The 17,041-nt window shown below is 36.9% G+C and overlaps 1 protein-coding gene across 5 annotated transcripts in view; it reads left to right on the forward strand.

The window, feature by feature from the left end:
• Positions 1-17,041, forward strand: part of LOC150108743 (twitchin-like) — a 2,666,638-nt gene that overhangs the window by 2,370,070 nt on the left and 279,527 nt on the right. For all 5 annotated transcript variants that reach the window (XM_090390962.1, XM_090390961.1, XM_090390964.1 and 2 more), the window contains one exon: positions 10,182-10,323. In XM_090390962.1, the coding sequence (XP_090247088.1) occupies positions 10,182-10,323 (142 nt within the window). The remainder of the gene's footprint in view (positions 1-10,181; positions 10,324-17,041) is intronic.

The raw sequence follows: 17,041 nt of genomic DNA on the forward strand, positions 1-17,041 counted from the left end.
TTAGTATGTACGTATGTTTTCTGTATATTTTCTCCATTTACAGTGGCAATCTATGTAAAGGCCAGGATATTTTGCATGTGTTATGGATGTGACTTTAGGACATTGGCAGCTGTTTTTGTTGTTAATGCAGCAGTATGTGTGACAGTATAGTTAGTAGTGTGGGCACATGATTCTCGTATTCTGTATAATTAACATCTGCGTTTTAGTGCTGTTCATTATCATCGAGTTTTGGTAGAAGTTGTGATTTCATTTAGGTCTTGTTATGCTTTAGAAAGAGCAGTGTTGATGTCTGTGTGGACTGATAATAGCGTGGTGTCATCTATGTATTGATATTTTTGGCTTCATGTGGCCAGGTTGTGGACATCGTTAATGTATATGTTGAACAGGGTGGGTGATAATATGGTGCCTTGTGGGACTCCTTTTTTTTTTTTTTTGCTATATCCCATTTGTAATGTGTGCCTATTTTTGTTACTTGTGTTCTGTTTGAGAGATAGTTCCTGAACTATGTATGCAGTGTGCCTCTTATTCTGACTCAATATAGTTTGCTCAGCAGTATCTCATGTTCAGGTGTATCAAAAGCTTTAGTTAATCAATAAGTATAAGGAGAGGGAACTTGTTTTTATCAAGAGCTAAGTGTATGTTTATGGCATTGGTGATATCTTCTAATACGGTGATGGTGCTTTTTGTTTTCTGGAAGCCGTATTGGTTTTTTGAGATAATGTCGTAATTTTGTAAATAGTTTTGTAATCTAGTGTGTGTTATGTTTTCAAGAATTTTGGAGATGACTAATAGATTAGCTATTGGTCTGTACTATGTATAATTTCTTTTGCCATTTTTTTTGTAATTTGTTTCTTGAAGAGATGGTGGTTGTATTCATTGAGGGAAAACAGTGTGGGGAGGACTTTTCCAATGGACAGTTATATGGAATGAAGGAAGAAGAGAGTTAATTGGTTTGGAGAACTAAACGATATGCAAATATTGACTAGCTGCTGTGTTTCTGTGTAATTACACTGAAGTGGAGGAATGGTGGTGGCCGAGTCAGGGATGCAGCATCCATGAAAATATCTACAGAAAAGACTGAAACAGATGTAATAGATGAAAGATATCTGAGAGATGGGGGGGGGATATGATGATTTGAGGAATAGTAGGTAAAGATTTGGCTTGGTAGTCGTCACTCTTCTCCTCCAACTCAACAAAAGTTGGAGGAGAAGAGTGAAAAGAAAAAATGGTCTGCCTTATTTTTGGAAGATGTAACCATTGTTCCATGATGAGAGAGAGATGGAAACACACTAGGGCAGAAATTTTGCCCAAAAGCCTTACAAAAACTCCAAAGACTCAACTGCCATTTAAGCCAGAGAGCTTAGTGCATTTGGCTTTACAGAGTTTTGTTCAGATTTGTTGATGATTTTTTTTTCCAGTTGTGACGGCTGTAGTGTAAGCTGAGTGAGATGGTGGAAGTTTTAACTTGAACAGTCGCATATATGATGCACTTTTAGTTTGGGTTGTTTTGGCATATTTGTTGGAAAAGCTTGATAAAGGTCATGGATTATGAGTGGAGTGGTGAATAAAGGCACAAATCCCAGCAAGAATAATTTCACTTATTAGATCAGAGCAAGTGCTTGGATCTAGTCTTGGATCCAATATTGTCACATCTAACATTTTGTGCTTCTAAGGCATGTCTGACTGAATCAATCCACCTAGACCTTGGTCTTCCTCTGGGTCTCTTTCCTGCCATCTTGGCATTAAACACCTGTTTTGCTAATCTTTCCTCACCCATTCTGTTTAAGTGGCCATACCATCTTAGATTAGCTCTGCTGACACATTCTTGAATGCAAATAATTTTATGTTCATTTCTAATGTCTCATTTTTAATACGATTCTACCATTCATGCTATTTCCACTCTCCTAATTTTCTCAGAACCCTCTTATCCGTGATCTCTAGTCTTTGGTCAAGTGCTTTATTTCTAACCCAACTCTCAGATCCATAACTTAAAATTAGTTTAAAAACTGTCCTGTATACTGCTAGCTTGGTGTTTTGGCTAATTTCTCTATTCCATATACACCCTCTGTTCAAAAAGAAACCGAACTTTTCGAAAATAGAAGAAACTAGTGGCGCCACCTGTTGTATCGTTTTGTTGTCGAAAGCGGCAACCTTTATTAGCATTGTGTCAACTGTTTATGATATTTGTTTCATTAGAAATCAAAGTATAGTACCAAGAGCAGGGGCGTGCCGACAATATTGTGCCAGGATAGTAAAGGCGCCAAAGATTTCAGGTGGGGAGGAAATACTTTAAAAAAATATTATTCATTAATTATATCAAAATAAATTACATTTTTGTTTAAATTTTAATTATATTTTATAGATTTGTCTTAAACAAATTATTTATAATCACTTATTTGTTATTATTCCTCAAGATCTTATTTTATTCTGATCCTAATTCTAACAAGTAGTTTAGCGTAAACAAGTAAAAACTTGAACTTGTGTGAGTTTACTGTTACAGGATGATGCGCATTTGAATTTGTTTAATCTTGTTCACACTGGCATTTGCTCTAAACATATACAAGAAAATCTGCTGCAGTTTTTATTCTATATTCTGCTGTTATCAGCAGAATATAAGCAACATCTTGCAATGTACCTGAATGGTCATGAGAAAAATTTAAATCATTTGAACAATTACAAAAAATGGACAGGATTAATTAGATCCTTAAAAAATAAAACTTGTATTGATCATTTGCAACAAACAGTTTTAGATAATGAAAGGAAACATTGGTATGAAGTTATAAAAAGAATAATTTTTGTAGTATAGTTTTTAGGCAAACAAAATCTAGCTCTTCGTGGTAAAAGTAATAAACTTTACGATCATAACAGTGGCAATTTTTTAAAATGCATTGAGATGTTAGAAAAGTTTGAGCTTTTTATATCGGAACACACTTGATGTGTAACTAATGATCCTGACTTTAAAAATATGCCCTCCTATTTAGGAGATAAAATTCAAAATGAAATAATCACTTTATTAGCATCAAATATTAAAAATAACGTTTTCATAAAGTGTTTTTTTTTATTGGGGGGAGGGGTATAGAGCACCAACTAAAGTTTTGCACACAGGCGCCGGACACCACTGGAACCCCCCCCCCCTGGCCAAAAGTGACAGTGTGTTGTGACAAATGGTCAGAAAACGAGTTTCAAACAACTAATAACAACTAATCATAATCTAAGCCTGAAATGAGAGAAAAAATGTCTGTGTCATGAGCCCTCCATAATTTTCAAATTTTATATTGTGTTCTTCATATTAAAAAGGTTGCTAACCTCTGCAAGATGTGCTTTACATTTATGGAAAATACTAAGGAAAGAGGTCTGGAGCTTGTTCCACCTTTACTACAAGTTGCCCATAAGGCACTACTTATGCTTACATCCACCGAAACTTTTAGTTTCTATATATTCGGCATGAATCTCTTGTAGTTTCTATTCAGCTATGAAATAATGTTGGATTCAATATTCACTTAATTTGTACTATCATGTATTATATTTGCAGTGTTTTTTCTTTATTTTTTTTGCATTTTAGCAGATACTAGTAATGAATGTATCTCTCAGATATACTGTGATCTATGCTGCAAAATTACCACTGCAAGCTCCAAAGCAGTTTACAATAATTTCTCTGAGGGCACACTAAAAATTCACTATGGGCGCCATGATGCCCACGGGCACTGTGTTGCCGACCTCTGCTCTAGATGATTCAATCACTGTTTCTTTTACCCATAAGCAATTTTCTGCACTGAAATACTTCCCACATTTAAGTGATATTGCATTAATCTGATACTGAGACAGTGGTGGCCCGTGAAGTTTTAAGTGGGGGCGGTGCTGCCTATACAAAATTTTAAAAAAATCATTCTTTTTTCCTAATTAGTAACCAATTTATTAATAAAGAAATCTGTAGATTTATTTATTAATAACTTTTTCATATTATCTTTGTTATCCACCTTTGTGCTTTTTCTAAAGTTTCCTCATCTTTTGGAAATCTTGGAGACCAGCTCTCAGCTTAGCGGTTTAGATATGATATAATCAAGGCTGTTAACACTGGGATATTCTTATCTCTACTGGTCGCTACCATTCTTATCCATGTTGCACTTCACTGGGTCATCTTCTCTATGTTTGCAATGTATCACTCAAACTTCATCTTCTACTGACCATTAACCAAAGATCCCTTGCCTCCTTTGCATGGTAGACACAGCTGTTCATCTTTGAATATCAAGTTTACAACCCTTAAACTCCACATTAAACCATATCACATTATCCATATTAATTCACTTACTTACTTTTTCACTCCTCCCCTTCTTCATTCTATGTATAATGACCATATTAATCCTGTAAAATGTCCTCATCTTAAATATATATCACATCACTTTCCATCTATCTGCTAAACTCTACAATTTACATTTTCCTCAGCTGCTTCCAGTCTACAAACAGCTGCATGTACACACCTGTAATCCATTCCTAATATCAGTAACATAAAGACTGAACAATAATAGTACTGGTACTTGTCGAACTCCAGTTATTATCTTTGCCTTTCTTGATACCCCTCTCCCATACACAACTTATTATTATTATGTAATACCTCCAAGGAGACCAAGAACTCATCGTGGGAGGCACTCTACTCCACTCTGCTACACACATCTAACCACCTCCCCTGCTACTTAATTCTCTTACCACAGACAACTGCCATCAGTGCCATCTATCTCCCATCACCACCACCAACAGTATTTTTTTACTGTAAATTGTATGTGTTCTGAAGGCCGATTTGCCTGTATGGGATGAAAACCCCAAGTTTCCTGGAGGAAAAACCCTGCTACCTATGCATGAGATCAGCTAACTCACCATCGACCACTATCCTTTTCTAATCGAAGGGCACAATATACTGTCATTCTTCCATTTGCATTACGGAGGTTCTTATTTTGATATCTATCAGAACTGATGGCCAATTATCCATTTTTCAATTATGTAAATTCCTTTGCTGAATCTTAATGGTTTATTTGGCATTCATTAACTTATTGAAAGCCATTTAACAAATCCATACTGGTCTCTATAAAAATATCATCCTTATCTGCAAAGTCCTGTATGTGAGCCCTTACCATTTTTTTAAAAACCACTGAAAAAATAAAAACAGTTTATTGTTTCCATTTGACAAAAGTTTATGCAATGGTTTACCATTCCACTGCATGGGGAGGATGAACTAGTTGTAAGACATTCATTAAATGAATAGGTTAATGGCTCTGTCATTTACTTAGCATATTCCCTTAAATATAGTGAAATCTCATTCTGTCTCACTAGCTTGTTGACTCCAGATGTTCCAATGTATCCATATCATTCATTTAAAACTCTCCAACATATCCGCTTCTAGGAATACAACCCATTCCATCACAATGAAACATGTGATAAATTGATTGTTAAACATTTCTATTATGTCATCTGCACCAATCTCCTGATCACCTCTTCCATCTATCAATCCATTAATCTCTATAATAATTCCTTCTCTTACTGTCCACATAACTGAAAGAACTTGCTGGGATTTTCCTTGCTTCACATTACCAGTTGGGTCTCATATTCCAATTTTCCCTTTCTTACTATACTTGTCACTCTCTTATCTTGTGCCTTGTATTCCTCATGCTGCCACTCTTAACACGTTCGCTGCCACGCTACTCAGTCATAGTTTGTTCCCGCACGCCAAGTGCTTTCGCGTCTTCAAGGTCACTACGAGTAATCTCGTAGCCGGCTTATCAGATAGAATTTTGTTTCATACACCAACTACGAGTAATCTCGTATCACTTCCATCTATATATTACATGTTCTGACGCCAGTGTTTATTGCGTCTAGTTCAGTTTTAATTTCTAGTCTCTAAGAACCTTCAATTTCGCCATGGCCAGTAAAAGAAAACTTACTGATATAGAAGTAGAAGCTTATGCTAATATGAGCGATGATGAATTTCATGAAATATTTGGTTCCGATTCCGAAGATGATCCTACAGACGACTCTAGCAGTGACTCTGATGAAGAAGAAACTTTTGAAGATGAAGTTAGCAACCAGCCAAATACATCAACATCAACTTATTGGGAAAATTCAGAAGAAGAGCCTCCACAATTTGACTTTGTTGAAACTGCAGGTTTTAAAATTGACACTGGAAATTTCAGTATCAAAAGGTTAGTTGAACTTTTCTTTTCTGAAGATTTTCTCACAATTTTAGTAGAACAAACTAATTTATATGCTTTACAAAATATTGAGGAAAGCCGAGCGAAGCTCAAAAAAAGTCAAAGAATTTCTAACTGGAAAGCAACAGACATACCTGAAATGAAATTATTTCTTGGACTTACTTCATATGGGTCCTTGTAATTTACTGTCTATTGAGCATTATTGGAGTACAAATCAACTTTACAATTTGCCATTTTGGCGCTCTAAAATGAGCCGAAATTGATTTCAAATTTTATTGCGTCATTTGCATTTCGCAGATAATTCCCAAGCCGCTAATGATAAATTGCACAAATTAAGACCAGTCCTAGATCATTTTAATAGTGTAATGCAAAATTGCTGCACACTAGACAGAAACTTATGTATTGATGAGTCAATGGTGTTGTGGCACGGTAGACTGGCATTTCGGCAATACATAAAAAACAAAAAACATAAATATGGCGTGAAATTCTATGAACTGTGCGAATCAAATGGATTGGTGATAAAAATAAAAATTTATACAGGAAAATCTGAATCGTCTTTAGCGAAAATGGGTCACGCATATGATGTTGTATTCCACTTGATGGAAGAATATTTAGACAGGGGTTATGTATTGCATATGGACAATTTTTATAATTCTGTAGCTCTAACAGAATCGCTTACCAACAGAAAAACGTATGTGTGTGGAACGCTGAGAAATAATAGGAAAAACAATCCACCAGATGTTATTCAGAAGAAACTAAAGAAAGGGGAATTTGTCTGGCGAAGACGAGGACCTGTTGTAGTCAGCAAATAGAAGGATAAGAGGGAAGTCCTTTCCATTTCAAATATGCACAAATTTGAAATGGTTGAAGCGCAAAATCGGAATGGTAAATTTCAGTTAAAACCGAATATCGATATCGTTAGGGATTATAATTTGGGTATGTCAGGCACCGATCTTTCTGATCAAATGTTTTTATACTATTCCACCTTACGAAAGACAATTAGATGGCCAAAGAAATTGGCAATATGCATTTTTGAGGTATACATTCAAAATGCACATAAATTTTATAACATGATTACCAGAAATGCAATGTCTGCATTAAAATTTAGAGATCATTTATCTCAGTTTTTGTTGGAATGGATGAACTTACAGCATCAGAGAATATCAGGAGGAATCGGGATTTTCATTATTTGGAAATTTTACCACCAACAGAAAAAAAGAATCACCCGACAAAGCCATGCCGTGTCTGTACAAGAAACAAACGTAGACGCGAAACACGTTATTATTGTCCTGTTTGCCAGGAAAAACCACCATTGTGCGTGGAAAATTGTTTTAAAATGTACCATTGAATAAATAAATTGTTTTTTTTTATTTTACTGAGTGCTTTTTTATTTCATTGATTGGTTTTTATTTTTATTGATTTTACTAGTTTTAAATTAATTTACAAATTACGTGTTATACTACGGATTAACTTACACTTGGCATAGGAGGTTGGTAATCGATACTATGCGGTAGGCTTAGATGGAATATCAGCTCAGGTGTTGCGTGAATGTGCAAATGAATTGTCAACCCCCTCTTACCTGGATATTTAATTTAAGTTTGAACTCTGGTATGGTCCCTAGGGAGTGGAAGTTAGGCAAAGTGGTTCCTTTGCATAAGGGTGGCTCTAAAACTGCGGTATTGAATTACAGACCAATCACCATCTCAGGAGTAGTGGTAAAAGTATTGGAAAAGTTGGTTAAAGACAAAATTCAAGAATGGGTGGATCAGAATATGATACTCTATAGAGGCCAACATGGTTTTGTTAAAGGTAGATCCTGCCTTAGCAATCTATTAACTTTTCATAATAGAATGACATCTGAGTTGGACAAAGGAACTGGCTACACAGTGGTACTTCTGGATTTTGCTAAGGCTTTTGACAGGATACCCCATAGAACACTGTTACGCAAATTGGAGCAGATGGGAATGGATATTAAATTGGTGATATGGATAGGAGAATGGCTCAGGGAGAGATACCATAAGGTGGTGTATGGAGGAGCCGAGTCCAGAATGAGGCAGGTGACCAGTGGTGTGCCTCAGGGCTCTGTGCTTGGGCCAATGTTGTTTAATTTGTATATAAATGATATAGGAAACGGCTTAAAGGGAGATATTCAGTTGTTTGCTGATGATGCAAAGTTGTGTAGTGCAATAAAAAATCAAGCTGATGTTGAAAGTTTGCAGGAGGATTTAAATAAGCTGGTAAAATGGGCAAAAGAAAATGGATGTCAGTTCAATGTGGAAAAGTGTAAAGTCATGCATTTTGGGATTAAAAGATTACCAGCTGTGTACTACATCGATGGAAAGGTACTCCAAGAGATTGATGAGGCTAGGGACTTAGGGGTATTGGTAGATAGGGAGATGAAGTTCAGAGGACACATTGCTAAGGTGTCCAAGATTGCACATAGGATTACTTGGTTGTTGAGGAACACACTGACATCCAGAGATAAGGAGGTTATTATTCCCCTTTATAAAGCATTGATACTTCCACATTTGGATTACTGTGCTCAGGTCTGGTCACCTGGATTCCTTGGAGATGAGGAGGCTGTGGAGAGGGTTCAGAGAAGAGTGACCAAGTTGGTGAGTGATATAAAAAATGCTCCCTACATTGATAGATTGAGAGCTTGTGGATTGCAGAGGTTGGTTGATAGGCGAAGAAGAGGGGATATGATAGAAACATTCAAATTACTAAAAGGTTTTTATAGGATTGATGCAGGGGAAATGTTTCAGCTGTGTGATAGTGATGGAAGAACAAGAGGTCATCTGTGGAAATTAAAGAAGAGTGTGGTTAACAAAGGTGTCAGAACAAGGTTTTTTGCCTGGAGGGTGGTGAATGAGTGGAATTCATTGCCTGACTTAGTTGTGAGCTCTTCATCTGTAAATGAATTCAAGAAGAGATATGACAGATATTGTTTTGCTAGTTTGGGTCTCCCGCGATGAGTCTACTGACTCCATGGAGATACCCGTAATAATAATAATAATATACGAGTATACTCGTAGTTTGGCATCTGAGGCACATACACAATATACTATATTTTAGTTGAAATTATTTCTCTTCTACCAAGCCCCCAGATATGCTCTCCGCTTTATTCAGAATCCAAGAGTCCAAATTAAGGTAATTATATAAAGGGATAACTCGTGTTTGGCATAGGACGTCGGTAAATCGACATACGAGTATACTCGTAGTTGGCTTGTGAAGCTCATATACGAACTACGAGTATACTCGTAGTTTGGCATCTGAGGCACATACACAATATACTGTATTTTAGTTCAAATTATTTCCCTTCTACCAAGCCCCCAGACATGCTCTCCGCTTCATTCAGAATCCAAGGGTCCAAATTAAGATAATTATACAAAGGGATAACTCATGTTTGGCATAGGAGGTCAGTAAATCGACATACGAGTATACTCGTAGTTGGCTTGTGAAGCTCATATACGAACTACGAGTATACTCGTAGTTGGCAGCAAACGTGTTAACCTCCAAAATCAGCAGTTGATTTAAAATTCATCTGTATCATCATATGATATTACAATATTCATTGTTAAATCAGTTTGTTCTATTATTCACATTTTGTTCCATCTTTTGAATTAGTTGGTAGTGCACATAAATGATGATGATGAATAACTAATAAATAATCTTCTCATGTGAGTACATCCAGTCATCAGTTTTCATCACAATATAGAAGGTTATGCCATATCTCACTTACTGAATTGTTTCATCAGAAGTAACTTTCCATTGGTTTAATTATTCTGGTTTGTCATCTTTGCACCTTTTCCAATATTTCTTCATCTCTCTCTCCCTGTCAAACTAATTTGCATGCATAAATTACATTCCTAAAATATCTTATTATTTAATTCATTACATGTTTTTGAATTTACTGTAAAGCATATTTTATCTTTTTTGTGTAAGCGGACAATAAAATGAATACTTTTTTTTTTTTTACAGTATGTCAGGAGGCGAACTCTTTGAAAGAATTACAGCTGAAGATTACAAGATGTCAGAGGCAGAAGTCATCAACTATATGAGACAGATTTGTGAAGGAGTAAAGCATATGCATGAAAAAAACATCATTCATTTGGATATTAAGGTTAGTTATTTATTATTATTATTATTATTATCAACACTCAACCTCCATGGAGTCAAAGCCTCATCGTGGGAGGTACTCACTATTGCATACAATACTCATCCAACCACATCTTAAACTGATTCAATGTATCCATATCCACAACACACTCAGGCAGTGCATTCCACTCACCAGCCACACCTCCGTGCAAAGAACCTGCTTCTCACTCCTTATACAGTTTCCAGCATGGCCTCTTGTTCTACTTCCCTCTCCAATTCTATGAAAAATCTCTTCCATGTCTACCTGATAACAACCCCTGACCAGTTTATATCCCCCCCCCTCTTCCTCCTATTCACAGGGCTCTGCAACTTACATTCCCTCAATCTGTCCTCATACTCCACACTCCAAAGACCACTGACTACCTCTGTGAATCTTTTCTGTAACCTTTCCAACATATCCTCGTCACCATGAAAACCCGGCAACCAAATCTGTGCACAATAATCTATGAGGCCTGATCAAGGCCTTATACAATGGAATCATAACCTCTATATTTCTGCATGTCAGGGTTCTCCGCATCATTGCCATTATTCGATGTGATGTCTTCATTCGATGTGGCCCCTGAATTTTGGGTCCTTGTCCAACATCACACCTAGATCTCTCATCTCCTCTACTTCTGTTAAAGTTTCCCCACAGTGCATACTTGGCATCCCATCGTTGCTTACCAAATCTCAAAACCTTACACTTGGCAACATTGAATTGACGGTTACACTTACCTGCCCATTCATGCAATCGATTCAAGTCCTCTTGTAAGGCATTAACATCAGCCTGACTGTGCATTGCTCTCCCCAGTTTTGCATCATCTGCAAACAGCTGGATATCACTAGTTAATCCCAACCCAATATCATTAACATACAAATTGAGCAACAATGGCCCCAGATCCCTGCAGAACACCACTGCCGACATTTCTCTTTCGAGATACTGCACCCCCATATACAACTTTCTGATACCTATCTAACAGCCAGTCACTGATCCAACACAGAAGTCTGTTATCCAATCCCATCTCTTTCAATTTAATTAAGAGCTTGTCATGTGACAGTCTTTCAAAAGCCCAAAATCCAAATACACCACTTTATATGCATCTCCTCTGTCCAAGGTATTTGTCACCTTGTTAGATTCCTTAATAAGTTAGTGAGACATGATCTCCCCTTAGTAAAACATGCTGATAACCACGGAGAATACTGCTGTTATCAACCCATTTCTGTATCTTACTTCTCACCAATCTCTCCAGGACCTTCACCACAACTCCAGATATACAGACCGGTCTATAATTTGAAGCTACAGCCTTATCACAGCCTTTATACAGTGGAACAATTTTACCCTCCTTCCACTCCCTTGGAACCTGTGCTGTTGCAAAACTCTTGTTAAATAGGCATGCCAATGCTACTGCCAGTTCCTTGGAACATTCTCTTAAGATGCGTGGTGATATTTCATCAAATCCTATTGCCTTATTAACATCAAGGTTATTTATTTACTCAAATAACGCCTGTTTACTCATGATTAAGCTATCCTCTCCTATGTCCTCTACACTTAAGTTCCTCATGATTCCACCCTGATCAGGATGAAACACACTTATAAATTGATCACTGAATACCTCAACAATATTTTCTGCAGCAGTTACCATTCTACCACTTTCATCCCTTAACTTCATCTTTCTATGATCATTCTTCCTTATACTTGCCACATATCTAAAAAAAAACTCTCTAGGGTTTTTCTTAGCCTGATTTGCCAATTCCCTCATACTCTACTTTTGTTTTCCTTACTAACTGAGTAACTCTCCTGGGTTGTTCTTTATATTCTTCATGTGACTGATTACCATTATTCATCTTGTACTTCCTCCAAAGTACTCTCTTTTTTCAGATTTCATGCTTAAGCTCCACATTCATCCATTTTACACCAACCATATTGAGCTTTTTGCCTTTGGTATACATTCGTACAATGATGCTGTTATGTATTTCTTTGTAAGTTCCCATGCAGCATTTATTTCCTTACCGCTCAACTCCTCGTTCCATGTTATAGCTCGAAGTTGTCTCCTAACATTGTCATAATCACCAGCTTATAATTCCACATATATCCTTTCCAAAAGGCTGCATGACTAGCCACAACACAGGTGATTACTTCATGATCACTTTCACCAACTGGAGGAAAATGTGAAACCCCCTCCAACAATTTCATCCTCTGATTATATTATGAGATCTAGAACTCTTGATCCTCGCTTGCCTTTCTTTACATGCTACCTGAGATAGTTATCTCTCAAGAAATTCACATTCCTTATTCCCAAATGCTATCTCTTCATTCCAATCTATACTGCCATAATTAAAATCACCCATAATAATTACTCTTCCTTTGTTTCCTAATCCAAGTTGTTTATACATTTCTTCATCACCACCTTCCACATTCTCAGGCCTATAGCAACATCCAACTAAATATTATTATTATTATTATTATTATTCAGGCTTCCATGGAGTCAAAAGACTCATCGTGTGAGGTCCTTCCTAAGAACATAAAGTCTGTCAAGACTCATCGAGGGGAGGTTCCCCCTAAGAAACACAAAGTCTATCATACCACTCCTTAAACTCATTGACCATTCTCGCCCTCACCACTCTATCAGGCAATGCATTCCATGGCTCAACCACCCTCCAGGCAAAGAAACCACTCCTCATCCTCTTGCTCAGAGTTTCCTTTCATAACTTCCAGGGATGGCCTCTTGTCATCACTCCTTCCCGCTGTTCAACCAAGTGAAAGAACTCTCCAGTGTCAACCCTGTAACCACCTCTCAACAGTCTAAAAGTCTCAATCATATCACCTCTCCTTCTTCTATCCGCCAAACTCTGCAGTCCACATTCCCTCAGCCGATTCTCATAACTATCCTTGTACAGTCCTGAGACCATCTTTGTCATCCGTCTTTGTATCTTTTCCACAGTTAATTTATCCCCTTCAAATCCTGGGGACCAAATCTGAGAACAATAATCCAAGTGTGGTCTGATCAGAGACTTATACAACGGAATGATAACCCTTTTATCTCTGCAGGTCAGTGTCCTTCTCATAATTGCAGCAATCCTCTGTGTTACCTTCACCACCTTTGCAATATGTCCCCTAAACTTCAGGTTTCTATCAATCATCAACCCCAGATCTCTTGTCTCCCCAACTTCCTCCAGTATAACTCCTCCCATAGAGTATGCAGCATCCCATCGATGTTTCCCAAACCTCAAGCCCTTACATTTTGCTGCATTAAACTGAAACCCCCATTCATTTGCCCATCTGTCTAGCATATTCAAATCCTCTTGCAAGGCTACCACATCTGCAATATTACTAATAATCCTTCCCAGCTTCGCATCATCCGCAAACAACTGAATTTCCCCTTGCAATCCACTGGCAATGTCATTGATATAAAGGTTAAACAATATAGGTCCTAGTACTAAGCCCTGTGGGACCGCACTTGTAACCTTCTGTCTCCTTGAAACTGCTCCACCATACACAACTCTCTGATACCTTTTTTCAATATTATTAGACAACAGCAGCAGAGGATGTAGTTAAAATATTTAATGGGCAATTCATAAAGGTCTTTTATTCTTGTGAATGTAACATCATGAAGAGTTTGAGAGCAGTTGAAGAGGAGAGATTGGCTGTAAGTGAGCAAGAGGTATATGGAGAATTGAGCAAACTTGATGTTAATAAGGCTATGGGACTTGATAATATATCCACATATTTTGAAGGAATGTACCAATGAGTTGGCATCTACCTAGACATATTGTTTAATATGAGTCTTGCACTGAGTCAAGTTCCAAAGGAGTGGAAGGAAGATAAGATTGTGCTGCTTCATAAGAGAGGTGACTAAACTCAAGCATCAAATTATAGGCCTATCTGTGTGTCAGTTGTTGTTGTGGTTAACGTGTTGGAGAGGCTAGTGAGAACCAGGATCCAGAATTGGGTTGACAAGATTGGTATTATCTTTGATGAACAGTATGGATTTGCTAAAGGGAAGTTATGTTTTAGTAATCTACTTACTTATTACAATAAAGTAACAGCTTCGTTGGAAAAAGGTGATGGATATACAATAGTATACTTAGATTTTGCAAACAATTTTGATAGATTACCACATGATAAGTTGATATTCAAACTAGAGCAGTGTGGTTGAATATTAGACTAGTGCATTGGATCAGAGATTGGCTACCTGATAGGTATCAACAAATTGTGTATGTGGGAGCAATATCCCTGAAGAGGAGCGTCACTAGTGCTGTGCCTCATGGGTATGTTTTAGGACCATTGCTGTTTAATCTATATGTTAATGATATTGTTGAAGATTTGGAATGGGGATATTCAGTTATTTGCAGATGATGCAAAGTTGGGATGAACTATGAGGAGTAGAGCATATGCTGTGACCTTATAAGAAGACTTGAAATGATCAAGTGAATGGGCATAGGAGTGGGGATTCCAGTTCAATGTAGCAAAATGTAATGTTTTCACATTTGGAAAACAAACATGGGATGTAGAATTTACATTTGGTGGAGATATATTGTTGGAGGTGGGGGAAATAATAAATTTTGGGCTAATGGTGGATAAGGATCTATAATTTAGAGGACACATCTCCAAGATTGTGAGGACAACACAATGAATTCTGGGAATGATGCACAGGACAGTGACTTGTAGAAGCAAGGAGATTCTTGTTCCATTGTATAAGGCCTTGATTAGATCACATAGGGACTGACTACTGTGCACAGATATGGTCACCTGGTTTTCAAAAGGATGAAAAGATGTTGGAAAAGATCCAGAGGCAATTGGCTAATATAATTTCTGATCTCTGGCATGTTGAATATGAGGAAAGGTTGAGAAGATGCTATTTATAAAGTCTAGTTGATAGGAAGAAGAGGAGTGATATGATAGAGATATACAAGTTGGTAAGGGGTTATTATAGGATCAATGTTGAAGAGATTTTTCATAAAATGGTGGGAGATCAGGGGAGAATGAGAGGCATCCCTGGAAGCTGTATAAGAAGGATGTGAACATGGGAGTGAGAAGCATGTTTTTTGGATGCAGAGTTGTGAATGATTGGAATGCCTTGCCTGAGAGTGTGGTGTCTGCAAAGAATTTGAATGTATTTAATGCAAGGTATGATGAGCTGTGTGTTTGACAAAGGAACGTCCTAGATGAGTCTTTGACTCCATGGGGGGGGGGGATCTTAGGATAATAATAATAATATTTTAATACTTGTTTGTACAAGGGTATGTCAAAAAGTTGTGATAATCACCATGTAGAGGTACAACCATGTAACTTACATATTATTCTACATATTCTATATTCTTTCTTGTGGTTATATCAGTTGCTTTAATATCATTTTTGTTCTAAGTGTTTATCAGAACTTTTCAGTTCTTCCCTCATAATGGTGACACATTTATGAATTTAAAATAATTTTTTTTAAAAAAAGTAGCTAGATTATTTGAGAATTTGCCTAGCTTTAAGTTCTGTAAAGTTGACAGTCTAAAGAAGAAAAAGAAAAATATTTATCGATACATATCAACTTATGTCAAATTAGAAGTATTCTAAACTGATATGTGTAATTCATTCTCAAAATTTATTTTTATCCCTTACAAGTTAACTTATCAAGTACTCATTATATGCAAAAACCAAATGTTAAGATGTCAATAAATATTTTTATTATTAGTATTCAGAACAAATCACCATGCATTTAACATGCCCATCACTTTAGGTTTCACTCAAGTAGTACATCTACATACAGAATACATACATTCATACAGTTTATCAGTCAGTGTTATAAAAATGCACATTTGTATATTATTGTTATTTGAACAAGCTTCCATGGAGTCAAGTGATTCATACTGGGAGGTCTCATTTAGACATAGCATAGCAATATCTGTTCTGATATTGCCTTAGTTCCTAAACTCTCCCACTCCATGTGGGACACCTGTGACACCTGTTTGTAGTCAAATTAACTTCCCGGTGAAGGCACTTGCTCTTTTCATTCTTCCTCTTTTTCTATACTTTTCTTCTGATATTCTTTACTTTACTTCTCCCAAGTCTTTTTTTTTTTTTTTTTACTATTCTGTCTTCAGAAGCTGCATTCCAACATGCAGCACAATATTCCAAGAATCCAACATTGAGTTGTATGCTTGTGTTCAGTGTGATGTGAATGTCCGGAATAGATCCGGTAGTCTTGCATTGTTTTGGCAAGACACAGTACTAGATGGCCAGGATCAATCAGCCTTTGGGTTTGCCTTCAGGTGTCAATGGTACTGCAGTAAGTTTCCCATCCCATAGACTAGGGACAGTGCAAAGCTTGCTGCAGTTGCAGGTATAGTGTCTGAGGTAATCCTGGTGTTACAATTTTTATTTATTTATTTTTATTTTTTATTTTTATGATGATCCCACACATGAAAGGTCACAGGACCTATACCACAACAGTGTCATCTGTGGATAAGTGTTTAGAAAGAGAAGTAATCTATTAATGTGTTTCTTAAAGCACTGGAGGTTGTACTTGGTGGAAAAACAGTATGCGGGAGATTGTTCCAAAGAATAGATGTGATGGAATGAAGTAGGATGAAGAGAATTTTGTTTAATATGTTTGGAGTTGGACAGAATATGAGATTTAGCCAGTAACTGCTCTATTTCCTTTATGGTTAGAAGAAAGTGGGAGAATGGTAGTGGCCAATTCAGCAAAGCAGTGCAA

This window comes from Typopeltis vanoorti, chromosome 3 (genome assembly GCF_054136105.1).
Source record: "Typopeltis vanoorti isolate ZY-2024b chromosome 3, IOZ_Tvanoo_1.0, whole genome shotgun sequence".
Lineage (NCBI taxonomy): Eukaryota > Metazoa > Arthropoda > Arachnida > Uropygi > Thelyphonidae > Typopeltis > Typopeltis vanoorti.